We start from the raw sequence: 24,938 nt of genomic DNA, 5'->3' as shown, positions 1-24,938 counted from the left end.
ATATAACTTTAAAATTCTCTAAGGTATTTGATTAAAGTTTTGGAAAAAAAATTCTTAAATAAAAAATTACAAAACTTTTAGAACCTTTTGCATGCACGCACCCTGTTTAGTAGTTCTTACAATCGCATAGAAAAACCAAAGTGTGTTGAATATTCTAATCTTAATTATTTTATTTACTAATGAATAAACAAGTAAAAATTGTAGTTTGTGAACGAATTATAACTTAAATAGCATAATTTTTTCATCCTCATCTAAAAGTATTGAATTTGAATTTCATTCCTAAGTGAAAAAAACAAAAAAAAAATTGTAGTTTCAATGTCAACTTCATAATGGGACCCAAAAACATGCAAGGATAAACAAAATGCACAGGAGTATCAGAAAAGCTACCTCTAGGTCTCTCTTTATTTAGCCCCTATGCAATTTGGAATTTTGTTTAGATTCAAAGAAACAATTATTATCATAAAAATAATCATGATGAGAGACCAGTAAATCGTAATTAAATGAACCCTATCTATCTTTGAAATTCTCATCCATAGAAGAATCACAAACAAAACTAACTACTTGCCCTTAGGAAAGGACCTAGAAGCGGTAAAGAGACAATCTTTGTTTAAAATTCAAAGCAAGCAAAAAGTACGTATGTTTCAACCACTACTAAGCAAATCTAAATTCAAGGTTTAATTTCTTAATCAACTCATTCTAGCTAGCTCATGATATAGTATTGTTATTTCGTACGGTAACGTAGCTAGAAATATAAAGCCTACAAGTTGTACATTCATTTGTTTTTAATTTAATCAACGTATAAGATATTAAGATGTCCTCGCTTAAATGCATTTAATTACATGTTAATCTTATATATCCGCAGTCCGCTGTCCTGGAATGATCTGAAACGGTGATTTGGATTTGGACGTGATGTCCAAACTCCTTTCGAAGCAGCATTCGACTTGTTCTGGTGCTGAAGTGTTGCTGTCCAAGTTCTGCATGAGGAGGTGGGGGTGATACCTGCAAGAGACTCATATGCTTAAGTTAGTAAAGATTTTAAGTAGGTTTTTTAGTATATTAGGATTTGAATATACCTTAAGAGTATTAATGTATTTATAGTAGAAAAATAACCACCTTTTGGAGTAGCTCCACTTTTGTTGGTAAATAATTGTTCCCTTTATCTTGAGAGTTTGTTGAGATCTACCTTCTAGACGAAGTAGATATAGTAGAATATATTTAGGGGAGGTAGTTACTTATTTTAAATAAGCAGGATTGGACTACCTAGTGGTACTCGACCTCCAGGAGGTTGGGTAGAAGTAGAGGAGATCATCTTTCTGGGTGGGCTTTAACTCTTTTTTTGGGCCTGACCTCATTTTAGGTTATGATATGAATAGTGTTCCTACTTGAGTCCAAATTTTTAGGAAGTAAGACTCGAACATTTATACTTTCAGTTGCCTACGTCGAGTGTATTGTTTTCAGGAGATCAGACACTCGACATATTTTCAAAAAATTTGAAAAATAGCTGATAATGACAAACATGTTGAAGTTAGGTTAATAGTCCAATTGGGTTTGATGTGTTTATTAGTGATACATGCTGAAATTTGAATAAGTCCATTAAGCTTGCACATTGGATAATAAAACAAAGCCAAGATCATTGTGAAGCCTATGGCCTTAATTGAAGGAAACAAAGCTTGCTGCTGGTGGAGTGTTGCTCATTAGGGAATAATTTAGAAAAGAAAAGAGGGTTTACTTTTTTTGCTATGTTGCTTCGGATAATACCCAGAGAAAAAAGGAAAACTCACTTTCTCATTCTATCACCATACTTCTAAGAAGAAAATGTTGCTTTATCTCTCACTAGGCACTAAATCAGAAGAAAGAAAAGCAGTTGTCTAATCAAAACACAATCAGAAGAAAAAAATAATTTGTTTCTATTTACATGCAAAAAAATTGTTTGATGATATCTTCTTCCCTTTTCACTACTATTTCAAAAAATATGGAAAAAAAAATAGAGGCAGCTTTTCTCTGTTGTAAATCAATGGGTAATATCGCTTCTTGGTGCCAAAACACAAGATTAAGAGTTTAGATTTATCAAATTTATTGAGGATTTGTTTTCAAGGAATCTGCGTTATTTGTCTCTGATTTTAAATCCCTAATTTTTAGGGCTGATGGAAGAAAGAAGAAGAAATATCTTAGTTAGCTTTAGATTCAAGAAGCTGACTTTGTGAAGTAAGCACTAGGTGTTGAAATAGAACTCAATACAAAAGAAAAATTCAATTTATTTGGAAACAAAGGAGAAAGAACCTGAATTGCAGAGAAGAGTTAAAACCTCACAACAGAGTTTGAAGTTTTGGAAGTATTACACCTATACTAAAGGGAGCACTCTGCCAAGATGAAGAATAACGTTATGAGTTTAGAAGTTGGGTTCAGCACATAGAGTCAAGACTGTGAATCATCTTCTCCTTCATGATTTACTGTTATATTTCTGTTTCAATATTGTATCTTTCTTTGTATTCATTCAATGGTAAAAGGCAAGAAGAGAGGCATTGAGAAAAAGTCATTTAGAGAAAAGGTTGAGTGAAAAATTTGGAGAGAAAAGTTAAGAGTGATTTCAGATTTCTTTTGATTGTATTTTTGTTTTATGTCATGTACCTAAGAGGTATCTCGTGCTAAATTAGGTAAGAACTTAGTGTGTTGAGTCTAGGTAGTTACATAGCCAAGTCAAATTTATGTTGAAACTTGATGTGTCTTTGATATGATTATATTGAGTTCTTGGGATTGGTGTATGTAATACTTGAAAAGATAGTGAAAATTCCACCAATATTGTGATAGAAACTGGATGTAGGTTACATTGCACAAGGCAACTGAACTAGGATACATGACTGTGTCAGCTTCTTCTTCTACGCTCTAATTTTGTTTTTCATGATTCATGGGACAAAATAAAATTGTCTCTTATATAATCTAATACGCAGACCAAACATAAGCTAAGTTATAAGTTCATGTTTGAGGCTTTATTAATCAAGTTTTAAAGATGCCATAGATTAATCCCCTTCTCTAGGCCATCAAAAACCTTCAAAACATTTGAAATGTTACATCCTTTGGCACGCGTCACGTTTGTGATTTCCTTAGGATCCGCGCACATTAGGGGTATGAAATGCTAGTACTTTTGCCCCTAGGGTATCATAAATACCTCATTTTCCTTTCTTTCTCCTTTTTTTTTTTCATTTTCATACGTTTCGCGCCCTTCTCTTTTCTCTCTTTGAACTTCTTTCGTGCATCCATTTCGAGTCTAAGATTTGTTCACCTCGAAATTTTATAAGATTTTGTTTGCATTTCGAAGAGGATTATTTGTGTTTTTGCAGTGTCGGCATGCCCCTTGTATTTGTTCCTTCAAGGTTGGTTCTTTACCCCCATTTTTTCTGTTTTATTTCAATTGCTCTGGGTAGTATCTGTATTTGCTTTTATGGTTTGAAATGTTGTTGGAGATGAAGGATTTACGTTTTCTTTGAAATTGCTGTTGTGAATTTTGATGTAGTTGTGTTTGTCCTAAAATGGTGTCACTTTAACATGTTTGGAAGTGATACTATTTATGTATTTGGAAGTATGTTTTGGTATTTTGTGTGCAAAAAATTTTTGAATTTGTACCTTTTCAAATTGTTGTTGATAACCCGGTTTCCTTTGATTGGTGTCCAACTTCTTTTGTGACAATTTATTTGCTTGTTGTATTTGTAGGTATAACTTTTATGTCTCAATCTGTAATTCACAACATGTCCACCAAAGTTTTGTTCGACCTGACTTGGATAGATATAACTGTCCTTACTCCCATCCTTGTAATTGATAGAGAATATGCTAAAAAATTCTGTAGACATCATAAGCTGTGTTTGAATCGAGAGAATGAGAGAAATTATGAGATAATTGTTGCTGATCCTGAGGAGAGTGTATGCTTTTTTCGACTTGATAGGTCGGAATGCCACTTATTTTATGCCTATGATTGCTTTTTTACTAAGTTAGATGCCAGCCTTTCTTTTTTTATTTTAAAATTGATGTTCTTTGGATTTGAAAATATCGATCCTGCCCAACTGCACCCTAATTCATGGGGCTTTCTAAAAATATACCAACTTTTGTATCGAGAGCTTGATGTCCGACCTTCTCTAAATGTCTTCTTCTATCTCTTTATTCTTACTAAATCTTTTAGTTCTAATTCCAAAACACAAGGCTGGGTTTCTTTTTGGGCTGTCCAAGGGAGAAAAGTTTTTGCTATCTTTGACGAGTCTTTCCACGATTTTAAGAATTATTTTTTCAAAATATGAGTTGTTGAGAATGTCCAGCCTTTCTTCTTTGACGAGAACAATGAACTCCGTTTTCCTTTATTCTGGGAGGAGAAACTGGTGATAGTTAAATATAATTTGAATGATTTGGACGAGCTCGAAGAGGGCATAGTTGGCCTGTTCTAAGAGTGTTGGGGTCGTGCTCCTTATTTGGATACCAAAATTTTTTTAGGGAATCCCAAACAATTCCAATCCGAGCTAGGTAGTCTTCTTTATATTTTCATTTAAAGTGTTGTTTCCCTTATATTTATGTCTGACTTTGGTTTTTAATGTCGTATAGAAAAGATGGCTCCTAAGTCGGCTGCGATGAAAATACTACAGACCACGAGGAAGAGTGCTGTCACTCATAATCTTCAACTGCAAGAGACTGGTAGAGTGGCCTTGCCTTCAGCACCGGACTCAGGTGCCTTTGCTTCGCTGAAGAACACGCATGAATCGGGTCCTCAACTAATCTCTTCTGCCCCATGTCGGAAAAACAAGTGCCTCATCCTCCCAAAGCAACCCATCCGCCCCCTTCAAACCCTGAGCTAGCCTCCAAAAAAGGCAAGATATCGAGCTTGGGCATCTACGAATAGGGTTTTGATCCCTTAGCCTGGAGTGAGAAGCACATCCTTCCCCAGAGCCTTATAAGTATATATGACGTTATTATAGAGTCTCATCTTCAGGTCATGGCCTGAGGAAGTGTTCGGACGGTTGGGATCTGTGTGGCCTTGTTGAAAGAGTTGAAGAAGACCCCTTTAGGTGCCACTCAGAGCACCCTCGCCAATTTGCAAGCTGAGGTGGTGTCTTTGAGGGAGATAAAGAAAGAGGTTGAGGTTGGGAAGGAGACTCTGGTGTCCGATCTGTCCAAAGTCCGGAAAAAGGTTAAATAGTCCGAGGTGGACGAGTTTTCTAAGGCAAGGGACAATTACAAGGATTTGGAGGATAGTGTTACTAAGGGGATGGACGAGCTAGTGGAAAATATAAAGGCTCAATTTCGAGTTCTTGCTCCCGAGATTAACCTCTCTCCCATGTCAACTGATAATATTGTGGTAGACAGTAAGGTAGTTCCTGCCCCCAAGGAGGACGAGGGTACTCCTATGCCCGACCTTAAGGCGTCGGGTCCTCAGTCCGAGGGAGCTTCTCAGAGATTTGTCCAAATGAATTAGGAGGCTACCACATCCCCGCCTAAAGAACAACTTCCTCCCTCTGATTCGATCCCATCCTCTTCTGCTCGGCACGAGAACATTATTACTAGCAAGGAGCTCCATCCTTTGTAATTTTTCTATGTATGGCCCAACTTGTGGGTCCTTTGTGAATATTTTTTTTGTAATAGCTTTGTAGTTTGAACTTCTTACTTAAAAACTTTGGTTTCATCTTTGGTAGGTGGTAGTTTATATGAAAATGTGGCTTTGTTGTTTCGTTATAATTATAAGTGCTTCTATTAAGTTATCTTGATAACCTTTTTGGAAAGATATCGGAGCGATAGGTCAGCCCTTTCAGGGCTTTTATATATTTTTTTCCTGTTGTGAGTTCCGACCTCGTGTAATCGGTACTTTCTTTAAGTTATTTTTACATTTCGTTTTATGAGCCTAAGCCTTCATTTTGGATCGGACCATGAGCTGCTTATATAACTTCTTATATTAATTTATAACTTGTTGCTTCATCTTTGCAATTAATATGAAATGGATCTGAAGATTTTAAAGTTCCAAAATTATATAGATCTATTGTTAGTTGTTTGCATTTTGTAACTATTACTAGACCTTGTAACATCCGAGACCATCCGCTAGATTGTAAGGCCCACATCGGTTGGAGATGAGAATGAAGCATGCCTTATAAGGGTGTGGATACCTCTCCCTAGCATGATGCGTTTTGATGAGTGAGCGTGAGGGGGCTTTGGCCATCATCCCTATCGTTAAAGACAAAATCGTAAGGTCTTGTGTACCAAAGCAGACAATATCGTGCTAGCGGATGGTTTGGACTGTTACAGATGGTATTAGAGCCGGAACCCGGATCGATGTGTCAGCGAGGGCGCTGGACTCCCTTAGGGGGGTGGATTGTAAGACCCATATCGGTTGGGGAGGAGAACGAAGCATGCCTTATAAGGGTGTGGATACCTCTCCCTAGCATGATGCGTTTTGACAAGTGAGTGTGGGGGGCTTTGGCCATCATCCCTATCATCAAAGACAAAACCGTGAGATCTTGTGTGCCAAAGCGGACAATATCGTGCTAGCAGGTGGTCTGGACTGTTACAGATGGTATCAGAGCCAGAACCCGGATCGATGTGCCAGCAAGGGCGCTGGGCTCCCTTAGGGGGGTGGATTGTAAGGCCCACATCAGTTGGGGAGGGGAACGAAGCATGCCTTATAAGGGTGTGGATACCTCTCCCTAGCATGACGCGTTTTGACGAGTGAGTGTGGGGGGCTTCAGCTATCATCCATATCGTCAAAGGAAAAACTGTGAGGCCTTGTGTGCCAAAGCGGACAATATCGTGCTAGCGGGTGGTCTGGGCTGTTACAGACCCAATTTGTCATATGTCGTATGCAAAGTAAGTTAGTATATGCATGCTCCTATATTGGACCACTGAAAGGCAGTTAAAGGATCCTTAGATATCTGCAAGAAACCAAAGACCTGGGTTTGATTTTTCATAAATGCCAAAATTTTTGTCTCTATAGTTTTTCTGATGCAGTCTGGGCCTCAGACCTTGAAGATAGGAGGTCTATATGTCAGAGTTTTGTCTGTTCTTAGATACTAATATTCTCTCTTGGTCTTGCAGAAAGCAAAACACCATTAATAACACCATTAATAGATCGTCTACTAAAGCTGAATTTTGAAACTTAGCTGATTGTGAGACTGAAATTTTATGATTTAGAAATTTGTTGGCAAGACTATGAGTTTCTTTAGCAACGTCACCAACTAACTATCTTTTGTGATAATTTGAGCACGATTCTATTAATACAAAATTCAGTCTTGCATGATAGAACAAAATATTTTTAGATTGATATTCAATTTATAAGAGGCAAAATTAGAGAGTAAGTATTGCATGTAGTTCATATTCCTGAAAATGAAGAAAAAGTAGATGTCTTAGACAAATTCCACTTTACTACCGCTTTTCATCATTTGCAATCTAAATTGAGAGTTGTTCCAATTTATTAGAAATAATATTAGAGAGCAGCTATTGCATGTAGTTCATATTCTTGGAAATGAATAAAAAGCAGATGTCTTAACCAAATTCCATTCTATTATTGCTTTTCATCATTTGCGATCCAAATTGAGAATTGTTCCAAAATCAACCATCATCACCTTGAGGGAGAATATTAAAGAAAATAATAAGAATTTAGTTACTAAAAAATAAAATAGTATAAGTTAGTTAAATTTTTATTTTTTTTTATTTTTTTTTGCAATCATGTGCTTCTGGATTCTTGTTTTCAACTTATTTTAGCACTAGATGTTATAAATAAGTGTTAGTTTATCACATAATAGAAATTCAGTTTTATATTCTTCTATTTCTTAGTGTCAAACTCTTTTTGAATAATGTTGCCTTGTGTCTCAAGTTACTACACAAACCACTTTCTTATTAGTACCCATGAATTTTTTTAATAATCTTGCCAGCACTTAATCATAAAAAAAAGAGTTATATTTTATTATTGAATGTAATTTCACACCATTAAAAATATTATTGATGACCAATTAATAATTATAAAATACAAAACTTGCTTACCCTAGCACTACTCCTCTATTATCATATTGTATTTTGGAACTATAAAGAGCGATATTGGGCAATGAGAAGGGTAGATCTATGACTTGAAAACATTGGGAAGGGTGTTACTTATTCTTGGTTGTGTTCTTAGTAATTCTAGTGTTGATTGTATGGTGATGTTTTTAGTTGTTGGGTTTGTTGTCCTTCCGTTACGGTTGGATTTTGTTGTATCTTCTTGATGTACATTAAATGAACATTATTTTTTTTTATCTATTAATTTTTTCTATCATAAACTTATTTAAAAAAATTGTATAGTTTTTTATTCTAAAAATTTGAAAAGATAAATATAAAAAATAAAGAATATAATTATAAAAAATTAATAAAAATAATAAAAGAAAAAATAAAAGATAAGTTATATCTCTTATTAGTATTATGTGTTTTTTTTGTCAAGATTAATATAAAATATATTAATTCAATGCCTCTAAACATTATATTTTATCTATATTTTATTTGTTAAATACGATCTTCTCTCAATATTTTGTATCTCTAAATAAATACAGTGTTAAATCACAGAAATTAATACTATGTAATAAAATTATTTTTAAAAATTTAAACTGATAGAAGGAGATTTATTACAAATTTTTAACGAGGTTTATTTATTATATGTATCTTGACTTGTGCTATGGTAATGTTTGTCTCTCCTTTTGTAAATTTTCCTGGCTGTCTTACTTAAATCTCACTCCATTTTCGAAATTCTTAATTTACGTAAAAAAAATTTTTGTTATTCTATATTATCCATTGGAGCCCAATAGAAAACTATATATAAATGCCGATTAAATATTGAAAAATAATAATGAGGAGGAAGCGCTGGAAAAAGATCAGATCAGAGGTGATGAATATGGAAAAATCCATCACATTAATTATATGAAAAATGTGTGGGCTCTAAGAATTGAAACTGTTTTGCGTATGACTCTTCTTAAGTGGGTTAAGCACTTCTCTGCTATGCTATAATATTCTATTCTACTCTACATGTTTCTAGGGTTTTCCTTTATATAATATCATTACCATCATTATCATCATAAGCAATAATATTTTATTTTTGGTTTCAATCCAACTCACAAAAAATATCTCATAACTTAGAATATCATCTTTAATTTAATAATTTTCTCTGAATATAAGACATCAAATTAAATGAGTATATATATATATATATAAAAATTGTTTACATATTTTTTAATTAAATGATTAACTATTAGAATAATTAAATTTATAATATACTAATAACTAAAATTATTTATAATATTGTAATAAAATGTTCTTATAAATATCACATACTTATTTTATAATAATTAATAATTAGTTTTGTATGTATACATAACATAAAATTTCAATTCCGTTAAAGAATTAACTAGGAGTGACACCAATTCTAACTAACTAATTAAAAAATAAATTTATTATAAAATAAAATAATACAAAAGATAATTTTTTACTATTTTAATTTTTTTAATTTTAAAATAAAAAATAGAAAAGAGTTAGCTTAGTTAGTTTTTACTATAGTTCGCTTTTAAAACTTTTTCTTAAAATTTTTATGTGGTTTATCTTTATTTAGGACACCACAAAAATCCAGGAACACTTACTATATTTAATCTTTCAATCATATATAATATATATGAATTTAAGGAGACCATTTTAATAAAAATAGTAAAAATATCTTTTTTTTAAGACGTTTATATGTGTTATGTTATTATTAGATATTTTATTAAACTGGTTAATAATTTATTTTTTAATAAATTAAAAGAAAATTAATTTATTATAACAATAATAATAAATTTAATTATTTGTAATATAATTATCAGATCCAATTTTTTGTTTTGTAGACATTTAAATTTTTAAAAATTTAAAAATATAATTAAATCTTTAAAAAAAATAAATTTATTGTTATTGTTATAAAAAGATTAATTTTATTCTAATTTGTTAAAAAATTTAAGATAACTAATTCATTAATACATTCAATAATAATATAAAATATAAATATCTTAAAAAAAAAGATTTTAAGCGTATTTATAAGAGCATTCGTAAATTTAACACGTACGTAAGGTGATGCACATCAATAGCGATGAGTACCATTAGAAAACATTTTTGACAGAAAGAGTTCTCTTTGTCAATTATGAAAATTTTCGCTTGTACGTGGCTGTATAGCTAGCTAGGTACGAAATTTATAGTAGAAATCCTATGTACATAGCTTGGAGAGAAATAAAGAAAACTGTTTCTCCTAAATTGAGGCAACGCATATATATTTCAGGAAACCTTTCAAGCGTTCTAATGTTTATTTTAAATATTTAAGTAATTTTAGTTATTGATTTTACTATGTATAAATTATAGATTGAAATTAATAACTAAAATGATTAGAATGCTTCCTTACTATACAGTGATGGAGCAGACAAAACATTAGGGAACAGTAACTGGTTTGTTTGCGTGCGAGCCGTTGTTTTATTTTGATGGCTGCCGCTTGCAACGTTGAATGTGTGGCCAAGATTGGATGAACACACTTATGTGTTGTTACAAAATGCATCATGACAAAATTCCTTTATGTCTAATCTAGCATCACCATACACAATCGCATATCGGGTTAAGATATATATGTTTCTTCAATTCTCATCTCTATATCATATAGTTTCCAAAAGGCCAAAACTACTCTACCATTGCTACTTGTATGTAGTGTATGTCACATTTATTCATGTGAATTTTATACCCCGTAGTGTTAAAGAGACAAAACATAATCTAACCAAATAGTTTAAATTTATTTTATTTAATATTTATTTATTATAAAATATATTAAATAAAACAAAAAATAATAAATTTTAGTAATTTTCAATTAATATTTTTTATTATCAAATATTTTTGTGTATACGTACTCTTATTTAGACACATTTTGTAAATAATATTGATAATAAAAAAATATTAATAATGTGTTTTCATCCTAAATCCAAAAATCTTCCTTCAATTATTTCAGAAATAACTATTCAAATCCTAAATTACAAACCGTTTTCACCCCCTAAATTATTCTTTTTCGCTAGCCGGCAGCCACCCTTGTAGCCCCCTCCTCCGTCACTGTCGTGGGATCATCATCAAACAATCATCCACGTAGTTATTAAAATAATCATCTGGCTACCTAGTGAAATGACCATCGCATTTGTTAATTGTATATACTTAAACTAAATCGAACAAAATAACCATCCAATTAAGAATTAAAATAACCATCTACATACCTAGTGAATTGAACATCCAGCACATTTGTGGGGTGGAGAGAGTCGATGGCGACTAGATTATGAAAGAAAGCAGAATTATATCAGAGGTGTCAAAGAAGGGAGAAAAGAGAGCTAAAGATTTTGTATCTTCATTGATTGTAGATATGTGGATATATAGCAACCAAACAACTTTTTTGTCATCTCTGTCATTGATTATGTATATATTCATTGACGGTGGATATGTGGATATATAGTACGAGGATAACATACGTCTCGAACAGCACGACAAGAAGCGGCGGCCTACGGTGGGGCCTGCACGGCCGGCGGTGGGTGGGTAGCGGTAACGAGGACTGTTGCGGCGCGATTTCCCTTTGGGTGGTGTTGGCTGGTGTTCTGGGGGCGGCAGCTGGTGTTTCTGGCGGTGGCAGACCGAAGTGATGGGAAAAGAATGAGAGAGAGGAAGGCTCTGCAAAACAAAAATCGCACGCGAAGAGGAGAAGTTATCATATATGTAACTGTATCATTTGTAAATCCTTATTTTTTTGAAATTCAAACTGCGAAATTATTTAAAATTAATTAAATTAATTATCATCTTATTTTAATTTCTTTTTTTATTTTTATTGTATATATTATACACTAAATTTATTGTCTCTCTATATTTTTTTTTAATGTAAAATAGTTTTACATTGACATTTTTCTTTTGAATAAGAGAGCTCAACACAATAAATGGAGCAAAAACAACTAAAAAAAATAAAGAAGTTAAAAAAAATTGCAAAAAAATTTATCAACCATTTTTCTCCCGCCTCCTTCTTATAATGTACTCCTAAGATAATGAATATTAAAGTTAACTATATTTATCTACTATATTAATAATCATATTTAACTAAATATCAATGAAATTCTCTTACCTATAGTGTATAAAAGTTAAACTCAATTGAGTCTTACAACATATCAAATAATTAATAATGCACTACTTTCTACATATAAATAACTTATAATAAGTTGCTATTGACTCGTATTACTTGGGAAATTAAAGTTCAATAATTTTGATTACCTTTCAAAACTCCCATAGTTACTACTACATAAACAAATAATGTTAGGTGCAGCAAGAGAAAACAAATAATTAGAGGTACCAACCAATAAGTTTTGTTTTTGCATTGTGGCAACGTGGTATAATGAGACATGGTCTTCATTATTATTGTGCTAACATAGCTTGACAAATTAAAGCGATCTTATATATAATTATGTTATAGAAAAATTAAAGAAACTAAACTTCCTATCACCTGGGCATCATAAAAGTTCTCGACAAGAATTATTTGATTGGCATTGAGATGAAGAACTTTCACTGTGATATGAGAATAATAATAAATATTCAAAGCTAATTTGGATGGTGACTTAAAGAAGGTAGGTAGGTACTATATACATGGACCTTAGGGGGTCCAAGAATTTTATCAAACGACAAAACTGAAATTGATTACGTTCTGTTCATACACTAAGACAATATCGAAGAAATAAAAAATTTATATTACCTTTTGCTATTGATTCTAGCTAGTTTCTTTCTTCATAGCTGGTTTCGAAAAAATCAACGCCACGTGGATCCATCGTTATGGTTCATTGGATGATTAGAGAACTTATGAATTTTTGATGGGATGAAACTACTGTTGTTTGCATAGTTTGAGAGAATAAAACATCAATTCTAAGAAGACCCACATTGAGGTGTGCTTTCACATGGACATGGTGAAATTAAGGATTAATTAAGAGTTACTAATTAAAATTGCTTATCCTATCTATATATGCATTAACCAAACCGGGGGATAGCGGGCATACTTCTTATAAAAAGAAAAATCATAATTTAAAAAAAAACAAAAAAAGTATCCAAATAAAGAAGGAAATCAAAAAAAAAATTACTTAAGTGACAAAACATAAAAGTGATATAAATGGTTCAGAAGAAAAAATAAGAAAAATATTAAATTTTGAATCTCAACTCGAATTACAATATAACGATAAAAAAAGTTGTAGTAGAATATTTATGTAAAGAGAGGATGAAAGAAAATATGAAAAAAGATTATAATATAACTTGAAAAAGAAAAAGTATAGAGAAACAATGTATTAGTGAACAACGTGAATAATGGTTTAAAAAATATAAATTTAAAATTAAAATTCAGATTTTTAATTAAATAAATAATTATTATCAGATTTTAAAATTAAAAAATTAGAATTAACATATAAATTACTATGTACGATCACATTCACATATTGCACGTTTTGTATTCTAGTACTTTTTAACGGTGTCGATCTCTCCCGCAACCGTTATTATCGTTGCCACAAAACTCTTGACACTACAGCCCACTCACCGCCGCACCAGGTTCTCTTCTAACCCTGTTAAAAAAAATCAGTCCCAAATATTTTTCTTATATTTTCTTATAGATGTACATAAAAATCAATAACTAAAATCAACAATATAAAATGTACACTAAAAATGAATTAAATTACATATGTATTTATATATAAAGATATAGTGACCGATTTTAGTATGCAAATAGTATTTTTATAAACTATTAAATATTTTTAGTATAAATTATAACTCTTATATTGATGTATTAATAAAATAATAAACTATTAATAAATATCCAAAATAAAATTATTTTAGCATATATGTTATAAATTAATTGAAAAAAATATTTTTTTATTTTATTCTTAAAATACCTAATAAGGACTCCTTATGTTATATATTTCAAGTAAATAGTACAAGATCCACCATAAGAAACAAGGGGTTTAGCCACGAAAAAAATTGTGGCTAAACTCACTATAAGAAAATACCTCTATTGCCACGTTTTTAAAGCGTGGCGATAGTTTTTTGCCACGCTTTTTGAGCTACCACCACGCTTTTAAAAGGGTCACAACTACTAGTGTGGCGGTTGCTCTATCGCCACGCTTTTTACATATTGCCACGCTTAAAAGCGTGGCCATATGTGAGATATGGCCACGCTTTTAAAGTTTGGCGATAGAGAGATATGGTCACGCTTTAAAAGCGTGGCGATAGAGAGGCGATAGCAAGAGATATGGGCATGCTTTAAAAGCGTGGCAATAGCCTTATCGAATTTAAAAAAATTCCATTTTCTGATTTTACCTTCATCTCTGCACAATATAAATTCTCAGTCATTTTTTTATTACCAAACCTATAAATATGATTCATCTTTGCAATTAATATGAAAAGGATCTGAAGATTTTAAAGTTCCAAAACTATACAAATCTGTTGTTAGTTCTTTACATTTTATAACTATTACTAGACCCAATTTGTCATACGTCGTATGCAAAGTAAGCTAGTATATGCATGCTCCTATATTGGACCATTGAAAGGCAGTTAAAGGATCCTTAGATATCTGCAAGAAACCAAGGACCTGGGTTTGATTTTTCATAAATGCTAAGATTTTCGTGTCTATAGTTTCTTTGATGCAGTCTGGGCCTCAGACCTTGAAGATAGGAGGTCTATATGTCAGGGTTTTGTTTGTTCTCTGATACTAATATTCTCTCTTGGTCTTGCAAAAAGCAAAGCACTATTAATAAATCGTCTACTAAAGTTGAATTTTGAAATTTAGCTGACTATGAGACTGAAATTTTATCACCAACTTACTATCTTCTGTGATAATTTGAGCACGGTTCTATTAATAAAAAATTCAGTCTTGCATGATAGAACAATATTTTTAGATTGATATTCAATTTATCAAAGACAAAATTAGAGAGTAACTATTGCATGTAGTTCATATTCCTAAAAATAATAAAAAGTAGATGTCTTAGCCAAATTCCACTCTGTTACCGCTTTTCATCATTTGCAATCCAAATTGAGAGTTGTTCCAATTTATTAGAGACAATATTAGAGAACAGCTATTGCATGTAGTTCATATTCTTGGAAATGAATAAAAAGCACATGTCTTAACCAAATTCCACTCTGTTATTGCTTTTCATCATTTGCGATCCAAATTGAGAATTGTTCCAAAATCAACCATCATCACCTTAAGGGAGAATATTAAAGAAAATAATAAGAATTTTGTAACATAATATGTGAGTCTGAAAATAAAATTGAATTTAAAATAAAATACAAAAATTTGTTAGGAAGCTTCCAGTCTTGTACAGCTAATGAGTTTGTTACAATCTATTAGTTTGTTACAATTTGTTAAAGAATTAGCTGAGAATTAGTGATTTATCTCCTTCCTTTGTACAGATATATAAAGTGTATATCTACAGTGTAAATTATGATGCTTCATTCATTCAATATACAGAGAATGTTCATCATCTAAATTTCTCTCTGACTTCTTCAAATCTTTTTCACTGTCCTCTTCAATTTCAATCTGCTGAAACTTTATTATCAGCTTTAGCTTTCACTTCTCTTCTCTTCTTTTGACAGCTTGCTGCATCGCACTGCTTGTTGTATCACACTAGTACCATTTTACATGGTATCAGAGCTTGCGATCTTTCAATGGCGACCGATGATACGAATACCAGTACCAACTCTACTTATTCTGCTGCGGATTTCGAACGATTCACTGCCTTTATGGCCCAATTCTCCTAATTCCAAGCTCAATTTTTTAGATTTGGTTCTTCACCCGTTTCAGACCCAATCAGCCCGTATTTTCTTCATCCTGCAGAAAGTCCTGGCACTTCATTGATACCTCTTCAACTTACACCTCAAAATTATTATCAGTGGTCACACGATATGTGGCGTGCTCTCAGATCTAAGAATAAGGTAAAATTCTTAGATGGATCAATTGTGAAACCTGCTGAGCATGAAGCTACCTTGGAAGCTTGGGATCGGTGCAATAGCTTTCTTCTTTCTTGGATTAATCTTTCTCTCAGTCCAGAAATTGTTAAGAGCGTGATGTGGATCACTTCTACTTTAGATTTGTGAAACGATCTCAAAATTTGCTACTTGCATGGAGATGTGTTCAGAGTTGGTGAGTTAAAAGAGGAGTTCTATGCTATTCGCCAAGCTGATTCCACTATCACTACTTATTTCACTAAATTGAAATCTATTTGGGAGGAATTAGAGAATCTTCATGTAATTCCTAGTTGTTTGGCTTGTGTTGATAGTTGCAATTGTGGATTAAAAACTGTTAGAGATTATACGTCTGAGGAGTATGTTGTTAAATTTTTGAGAGGCTTAAACGAGCAATATTCCACTGTCAAGTCTCATATCATGCTTTTAAAGTCTTTGCCTGATGTCAATACTATCTTGGCCATGCTAACATAGCAAGAACGCCAGTTCCTTTCGGATTTCATGGATACTAAAATAGTTGCAAACTCCATGGAAGTGCAGCACTCTTCGGTCTATAAATGCCAAGATTTTCGTGTCTATAGTTTCTCTGATGCAGTCTGGGTCTCAGACCTTGAAGATAGGAGGTCTATATGTCAGGGTTTTGTTTGTTCTCTGATACTAATACTCTCTCTTGGTCTTGCAGAAAGCAAAGCACTATTAATAAATCGTCTACTAAAGTTGAATTTTGAAATTTAGCTAACTGTGAGACTGAAATTTTATCACCAACTTACTATCTTCTATGATAATTTGAACACGGTTCTATTAATACAAAATTCAGTCTTGCATGATAGAACAATATTTTTAGATTGATATTCAATTTATCAGAGACAAAATTAGAGAGTAACTATTGCATGTAGTTCATATTCCTGAAAATGAATAAAAAGTAGATGTCTTAGCCAAATTCCACTATGTTACCGCTTTTCATCATTTGCAATCCAAATTGAGAGTTGTTCCAATTTATTAGAGACAATATTAGAGAGCAGCTATTGCATGTAGTTCATATTCTTGGAAATGAATAAAAAGTACATGTCTTAACCAAATTCCACTCTGCACAATATAAATCTTTAGATCTGTATAGTTTTGGCACGACGGGAGCAGCTCCTCTTTCCCCTCCTCGGTGACGGCTCCTCCTCTCTCATCGCCACACACACTCTCTCTCTCGGGTTTGACTTGACAGCGGTGCAGGCTGGTCTTCGACGGGGCTGGCAACAAGGTGGTGTCTCCTTCCTCAAGCTCTCCTATTCCATGTGGGTGAGGTGGTGCGTGTGTGTATTGTGTTGTGTGCGCTTGAAAGGGGAAAATGGGGAGTGGGGCTGCGGCGCTGTTGTGAGGGGAAAAGGGGGAGTGGGGTGTGTGTTAGCTTAGGGTTTGTGAATTAAAAAGGGATAAGGTTAGTGTGCTGGAACAGGAAGTGTTGGCAATGTTCTCCGGATTGTTGGGGTCTCACAGTACTAAGTTCTGTTGAAGAGTTTAGGGTTCTTTGGAAGGCTTTCATTTTTAGGGTGAATATAAATGGTTGGAAGAGTTTTAGGGTTGAAGGACAAAAATAACCTTTTCGAATTTTTTTAACATTTTTGGCCACGCTTTGGAAGCGTGCCAAAAGAGTTGTAGGAAATGGCCACGCTTTTAAAATGTCACTATAATAAAATTCTATCGCCACGCTTTAAAAGTGTGTCTGTTTCTCTCTATGGATATGCTTTTTAAGCGTGGCAAAAAAAGCATGGCCAAATCTCGAATCAAGTGTCACCCTTATCAAAGCGTGGCCATGGTTCCTTTTTGCCACGCTTTTCAAGCGTAGCAAGAAAAAAAGTGGTCAAATCTCTAATATATCGCCATCCTCATAAAAGCGTGGCCATTGACCACTTTTGGCCACGCTTTTAAAGCGTGGTAAGAAAAAAGCGTGGCCATAAAAAATTTTCTTGTAGTGACTCTAAAATAACGGTAGCAACCATATATTGGCCCCGAAGGAATATTTGTCGTTAACCGGGAGGTTACATTTTCAATTTGTCACAATTTTAGGGTTATTAGCCACAGTTTTAAACATTGTAGAGACCTTCGAAAAGTCACGATTTGTATATCATTGTCCACGCGTAATACTGTGGCTAAATAAGAATAATCAAATCAAAAAGTATAATTCTACCACACTTCATCCCTAGCTAATTTGTGCAGGTCGAATTTTTCAGCCACAATTTTTTTCATGGCTAACGTCAGGTTATCTAATCACATTATTTTTGTGACTAACTCGCACTGTTTTTCACATACAATCTGTGGCTAATTTGTGCTAATTTGCTATAGTTTTTCATAGCTAACTTTTTTTTTCTAAATTTGTAACCTTTGTTTTAGTTTGACTGTGGCTAATTGAACAATTTTATTAAATTAAATTATATATATATATATATATATATAATGAATGTGTATTAGGTTGTGAATAAATAATTGGAGATTGAAATTGTGAATACTGGAACTTGGAGGAAGCGGATTAGTTAAGTTTTGAGGGGCTGTCTTGTAAAGTAAACATATTTAAAATTTTAACTATTACTTATTAAATATATTAATTAAATGTCCAACGTAGACTAAACACTTTATCACCATATTTTAATAACAAAAATTTGTGAAGAATTGTCATTTAATTTTTTTATATTCATCTAATTATTTTCTAAAATTTTAACGTACTTTTCTAAATTTATCACATGTTCTTAAAATATGAGATATGTTGTTGGAAACTTTATCGAATACAAACTCAAAAATACGTTTAGATTTGTCAAAATATACAACACTAAAATCACACACATATCTTATATTTTCAATTCTAAAGACTTTTTTAATTTAAAGCGTTGCTTTATGAGCTATTATACCTAAACACCGTACCAATAAATTGTATATGTAGGTAAATAGTCAATATGAAAAGAGTTAATTAATTTCTCGCGAGACATGATGACTCACTCATCACATGAGGTAATGAGCTGTTATACATTAGTCATTAAGGACTGATGAGGATTAATTAAGCATGTCATTAATATTTATTTGAACAATATTACATATAAATTTATATCCATATCTAAATATTTTAGCCTAAATTTTTAAGGTAAAATTACATATTAGAGATTACATCGTCTTAATTCTGTAAATTTTGTGGTCTAAATATCTATTATTGAATTTGATGTTAAAAATTCATAGCATGATGAACATTTATGCTATAAGCACCCGAATTCAGCTACCTTAGATAAACCTTTCCACACGTAAGAGTAGAACACAACAATTAATCAATCACATCTCTCATTGTCATCACTATTGACTATTAAGTCTTAGTGAGTCCTTTTTTTCTTTATAGTATTTAAAATCTTAGAAAATGATATCTTTATCGTCTTTGGGAGCAATTATGTTAAAAGAAGCCATATAAAAGTTGATTAACTTAAAGTAAATTAAAGTAACTATCAGATAGAACGTAGCACTATTAATTTGTTTAGTTTTTTTTTTTAACAAAATTAAAATATAAACTAACATGGACCCCTATAATTTCTATATGTCACCCTCATGGTTATTGGGCCACAGTTAATGGGCCAAGCCTTAGGTTATCGGCCCAATAATTGGATTAGATTAATTCCGTATTAAGTTTTTCTTTTTTCGCATACCCTTTATTTATTTATTTATCTATCATTAGTTTTAGAATTATAATTTGGACTTTTATTTTTTTATGTTATTAATATTTTCTAATTCGATAGATAAAAACTAATTTTGTCGTGAATTTGAACTATATTTAAGGACTTAACTAATATTTTAGGATTAGAATTGCTGTATACATAATAAAAAATTCAAACTTTTAAATTTATTTAAGTGAACAAATAAGTTAATCACTTAACTAACTCAATTTGATTGAATTGGACTATTATTAAAATATCTAGTTTTATTTCATTTACTCAAACCACTTAGGTCTCGGTCCAATCAAAGAAAAAGAAAACATTGAATTTCCACCAAACTGGTCAAGCCCAACATGCTTCTAACCTATTTATTTTTTCTTTTGGTACAATTCCAAGTTGCTACATGATCTTCAATTCCATGATGAAATTGAATTAGGCAAGTGGGCATAAATCACATTAACAAGCAACGTACATAACATTATCCATAAATTGATTTCATAGAATTTTCAACACTCCTTCATCCTATCCTATATATATACATAAGCACATAACATATATACTCATAACATTTACTTATCAAATAAATCTTCATATATTATTCTTGCACATACATATGGCTGAAAATAAGCAATCCCAATTGAATGGCTCATACTATGGCCCTTCAATTCCTCCAAATAATAACCGTAGAAGAAGAAATTGTTGTTGCCGCATTTTCAACATCTTTTGGAAGATTCTACTATCAATCATAACCCTAATTGTTCTTTTATTCATCATATCCCTTGTCATAGTTCAACCAAGACCCTTCAAATTCTCTGTCACACAAGCAAATCTCACACAATTCAACTACACTAGCACTAATACATTGTTACATTACAAACTTGTACTAAATTTCACTTCACATAACCCAAACAAAAAGCTTGGAATCTACTATGACAAAGTTGAGGGCAATGTGTTCTACCAAGGTTCTAGATTCTCCACAATTGATGTCATCACATGGCTGAATTCTTTCAGACAAGATTCTAACCACACGGATAGGATGAGTGGTGTGTTCAAGGGGACAAAAGTTTTGGTTCTTGATCAAAGTCAACGCTCTAAGTTTGACCAAGACAAGAGAGATGGGGATTTCGATATTTATGTGAAGTTGCATTTTGACATAAGGTTTAGGCTTGGTGATTTTATATTTAATAATATTAACTCAAAAGCTACGGTTAAGTGTGGGATTAAGGTTCCTTTGAGTGATTCTAATGGGAAAGTGGTAGGTGCTAGATTTGAGCCCAAGAAGTGCAATGTTGATATCAAGTGGGTTTAGAAATTAGAGTATAGCTCCTTCTCATTTTAAAGGTTTTGAGTTCAAATCTTACTTAGTGTAAGTGAGGAGAAAAATTTGGTAAATGTGCGAGGAATGTATGGGTATGTTATATGGTACTTAAGATACCTAGGATTGAAAAAAAAAAAATTAGAGTATAGAATTGTGTTGTTTTATTTATCATTACTTCTTGATTCGTTGGATTCCTTTTGGGTCCTTTGTTTTAAGAGTTACTCATATACGTGTATAGCTTAATAGCTTATATTTGCTTAATTTCCATGTAGTAAAATAAAAAATATATATATATGAGTATATCCTAGATGGTATTTAAATATATGATAAGATCTGCTAGCTGTAGCGTATGAAGTTTGACTTTTAATCTCTGGCTTCGTTTTCTATTAATGATTACAAAAATATTTTTGGAATATCAAAATTAGTTATTAAAATTTATTATTAATATAAAATATGTATTAAAATATAAATATATATTAAAAATAAATTAAACTAGATATATATTTATATATAAATATATTAAGAATTGATTTAGTAGTTGATTTTGATATACAAATTATAATAACTATTATGTTATTATATGTGCACTAGGATTGTCAAACGGGTTGGTCCGTTTAAATCCGTTTTATTTGCAGGTCAAAATTTTTTAGTTCGGACCGTTTATGGTCAGCCCGATGGGTTAAACGGGCGAATTCGTTAATTATTTAATTTTATTTTTTAAAAAATATTTTGATCAAAAATACTACTTTTAGGTAAAAAATCTTTGAAAATAAATTTTTTATGGGTCGAATTTTCGAGTCGGGTCGAGGGAGATTTTGGCTAAAATACTTTTTTTAAAAAAATTAAACGGACTATTTGTTTAACCCGTCATTTTTTCGGGTTAATCGGGCTAAGTCCATTTAGTCCAAAATTTAAACGGATTTAATTTTAAAGACAAAATTCGTCCATTTAAACGAATAAACAAACTGATCTAATGAATTTAACCCATTTTAACGGCCTATGTGCGGAACACATAGATTTATTGAAGATACATACGTGCTTCTTTTCATACCAGCCACTGCCTAGTGCCTATACACATATTTGCGGGTGCACAAGATTTAGTCCAATCCTAAATTTAATTAACCCGGATTAAAATTATATTTTAAGTTTTCAACAGATTTGGGTTTGTGTATTTTTTTTTTTGGACTAAGGCCTGGGCCAACACAACCCAGACCCCAATAGAACTCCTAAGCTGCCACAACAATTCTCATTATGCAAGAGAGGCGCTGCACTTTCCTTCCCTTGCAGCAACTTCCATTCCCCAATCTGATTGCATACTCATTCCCCAATATGTTTTGGCTGCTGTAAATGATGGACTTGAGGAGACGCCTCACTGAAACTAGGCCACTAGAGTTATTCTTCTCGGTCTCATTCTCACAACTCTTCAGTCTTAGTCCTCTTTCTCCACCATCCCATTAATTTTGACATTTGTGTTGTTTCTGAAATCGATCAAATCACAGCTTCTGTTTGATGCATCATCTATAATCCAAAAGAGGAGACTGATAGGTCTGTAGGACAACACTAAATTTGGGCTCCAAATCATGCTGCTCTAGTCTAGGGACAGAGTAGCAATGCATGCTCTATGGTCTCTAGTTCCTGCAGACAAATAGGACACATAGGGGTGTTAGTGACTCGTTTATTAAACAGATTTCCAAAGACATGTAATATGTTATGCGAAGCTCGCCACAAAAAGGTTCTAATTTTTTGGGGAACTCTTATTTTCCAAATCTTCTGCCACAAAAACTTAAAATCATCACTGGTAGATGGATTATTATTATCACCCAAGCTGCCTTCACTCCTAGCAACGTGATAACCCGACTTGATAGTGTACATGCCATCCGATCTGAAAGGCCAGCTAAACTTATCCTCCCTTCCAAAAAGACTTACTGGTGTTCTAATGATTTTGTCGACCAAAGCTCCATCAAAATACATCCGTAATTTATTCATATTCCACCCTCACCCTCAACAATCAGATCCTTGACAAACTTAATATCATTATTCCTAATGATAATATTCTTATCCATATTCATAATCCACTTGTCCTCCTCGATTCTCACTCTCTTACCATTTCCTATCAACCATCTTCCATTCCTCAAAAGAAAGTCCTTACCATGAACAATATTCTTCCACATCTATGAAGCTGCCTTACCAGCCTTAACATTTTTAAAATCTTCCTTTGAATAGTAAATAGCTTTCAGTACCTGAACCCATATTGCATTAGGATTTTCTAATATTCTCCACGCCTGTTTTGTCAAATGCGCTATATTCTGACTATATAAATCCTTAAAACCAATTCCTCCATCCTTCTTACTAGCACAAATCTTATCCCAACTCTTCCAGTGAATACCTCTTTTTTTTTCTGAAGACGAATACCAAAATTTGGCTATTCTCTTACTGAGCCGTTGACAAAATCCTTTGGAAAAAAGAACCACATTCATTGCATAGGCAGGTATTGCTTGGATAATCGATTTGATGAGAACCTCCTTCCCAGATTGATTAAGGAGTTTTTGTTTCCACCCACCTAGTTTATCCATCACTCTGTCCTCAATCTAACTAAGAGCTCTATTCTTTGATCTCCCCCAGTGAGCCAGAAGTCCAAGGTACTTACCTGGTCTATCCCAAGATGACAAATCCAAAATCTCTTCAATATCTACTCTACTCCTAATAGATATCTGATTTCCAAACGTGATCCCAGACTTACCCAAGTTGATCCTCTGTCTTGAGGCTGCGGTGTACATGTTCAAAATATTAATGAGCTGGAAAATCTTCTCTTCACTATCTTTGGAAAAAATAATACAATCATCTACAAAAAGGAGGTGTGAGATAGCCGGAGTAGTAGACGAAATTTTAACTCCCGAAAGCCTACCCTCTTCTCTAGTCTTATCCATTAAAATTGTAAAAACCTCAGCTGCTATGATAAAAAGGTACGGTGATAAGGGATCTCCTGCCTAAGTTTCCTCTGCGGTTCAATGGTAGACGACAAGAGACCATTAATCTTAATCTTATAGCTTACTTGTCTCACACACTTCATCAACAGCTCTATCCAATGTAAATTAAACCCAAAGGCCCTCAGAATTGCTTCTAAAAATGACCACTCTAATCTATCATAAGCTTTGATTTATGTATTTATTCAGTGTCATTTCATGTTGAGTTTGGGCCATACTTTATATAGAGTCGAGTGGGTTTGAACTTATGTTTTATAATTAAAATATGTATATTTTTAAATAAAATATTATGTTTTCGTTTCAATTAATAATTTTTATATTAATATTTTATATAATAATTTATTATGGTAAGATTTTATTAGTTTATTATTATATTTTTAAAATAATATATAATAATTATACATATCCTAATCTAATATATAAAAGTCAGACTTAATAAAGATAAAAGATCCATAAAAAAATGACTTTTATGATGTTTCTGACCTTTTTAAAGAGATCGAATACCGATAACAACAATTTGATTAATTTGACAAATAATGTTTAATTTCACATACAAAATTTTTGCTTCCATCTAATCTTTCAATATATTTTATTATAAATGTTATTGGTTGAGGCGATGGGAACAACAATGTTCCACTAAAGTACATTTGTATACATGAATCGCTTTTATATGTATATATGGTGAGAAAAATAATAAGAATCATTAGAATAGAATTTATTATTTTTGTTATTAGATGATTTGATTAATTTGACTAAATTTTTATCTAATGACTCTCAAATATCAACTTCATATAAAATTGACTTTGTCCAATGGCAAAGCCACGTTTGTGAGAAGGGAGCAATGACCCTCCCAAATCTAATTTTTCAGTTTAATTTTCTTTTAATTTTTAATTTTTTTAATTTATATTTTTCATATTCACCCCTTCCAAAATTTTTTTTAACTCTTCTTAATTT

The 24,938-nt window shown here is 32.3% G+C and overlaps 1 protein-coding gene across 1 annotated transcript; it reads left to right on the top strand.

Annotated features, from left to right (window-relative positions):
• The first annotated feature begins 20,295 nt into the window (after positions 1-20,295).
• LOC107491812 (NDR1/HIN1-like protein 10) lies at positions 20,296-21,084 on the top strand. The gene has a single exon (XM_016112732.3). It carries the CDS (start codon positions 20,296-20,298, stop codon positions 20,989-20,991), a length of 696 nt encoding a protein of 231 aa, XP_015968218.1. The 3' UTR covers positions 20,992-21,084.
• Positions 21,085-24,938: the final 3,854 nt, after the last annotated feature.

This window comes from Arachis duranensis, chromosome 6 (genome assembly GCF_000817695.3).
Source record: "Arachis duranensis cultivar V14167 chromosome 6, aradu.V14167.gnm2.J7QH, whole genome shotgun sequence".
Lineage (NCBI taxonomy): Eukaryota > Viridiplantae > Streptophyta > Magnoliopsida > Fabales > Fabaceae > Arachis > Arachis duranensis.
Note: the sequence above shows the minus strand (reverse complement) of the source record. Positions and strands in the feature narration are given on the sequence as shown.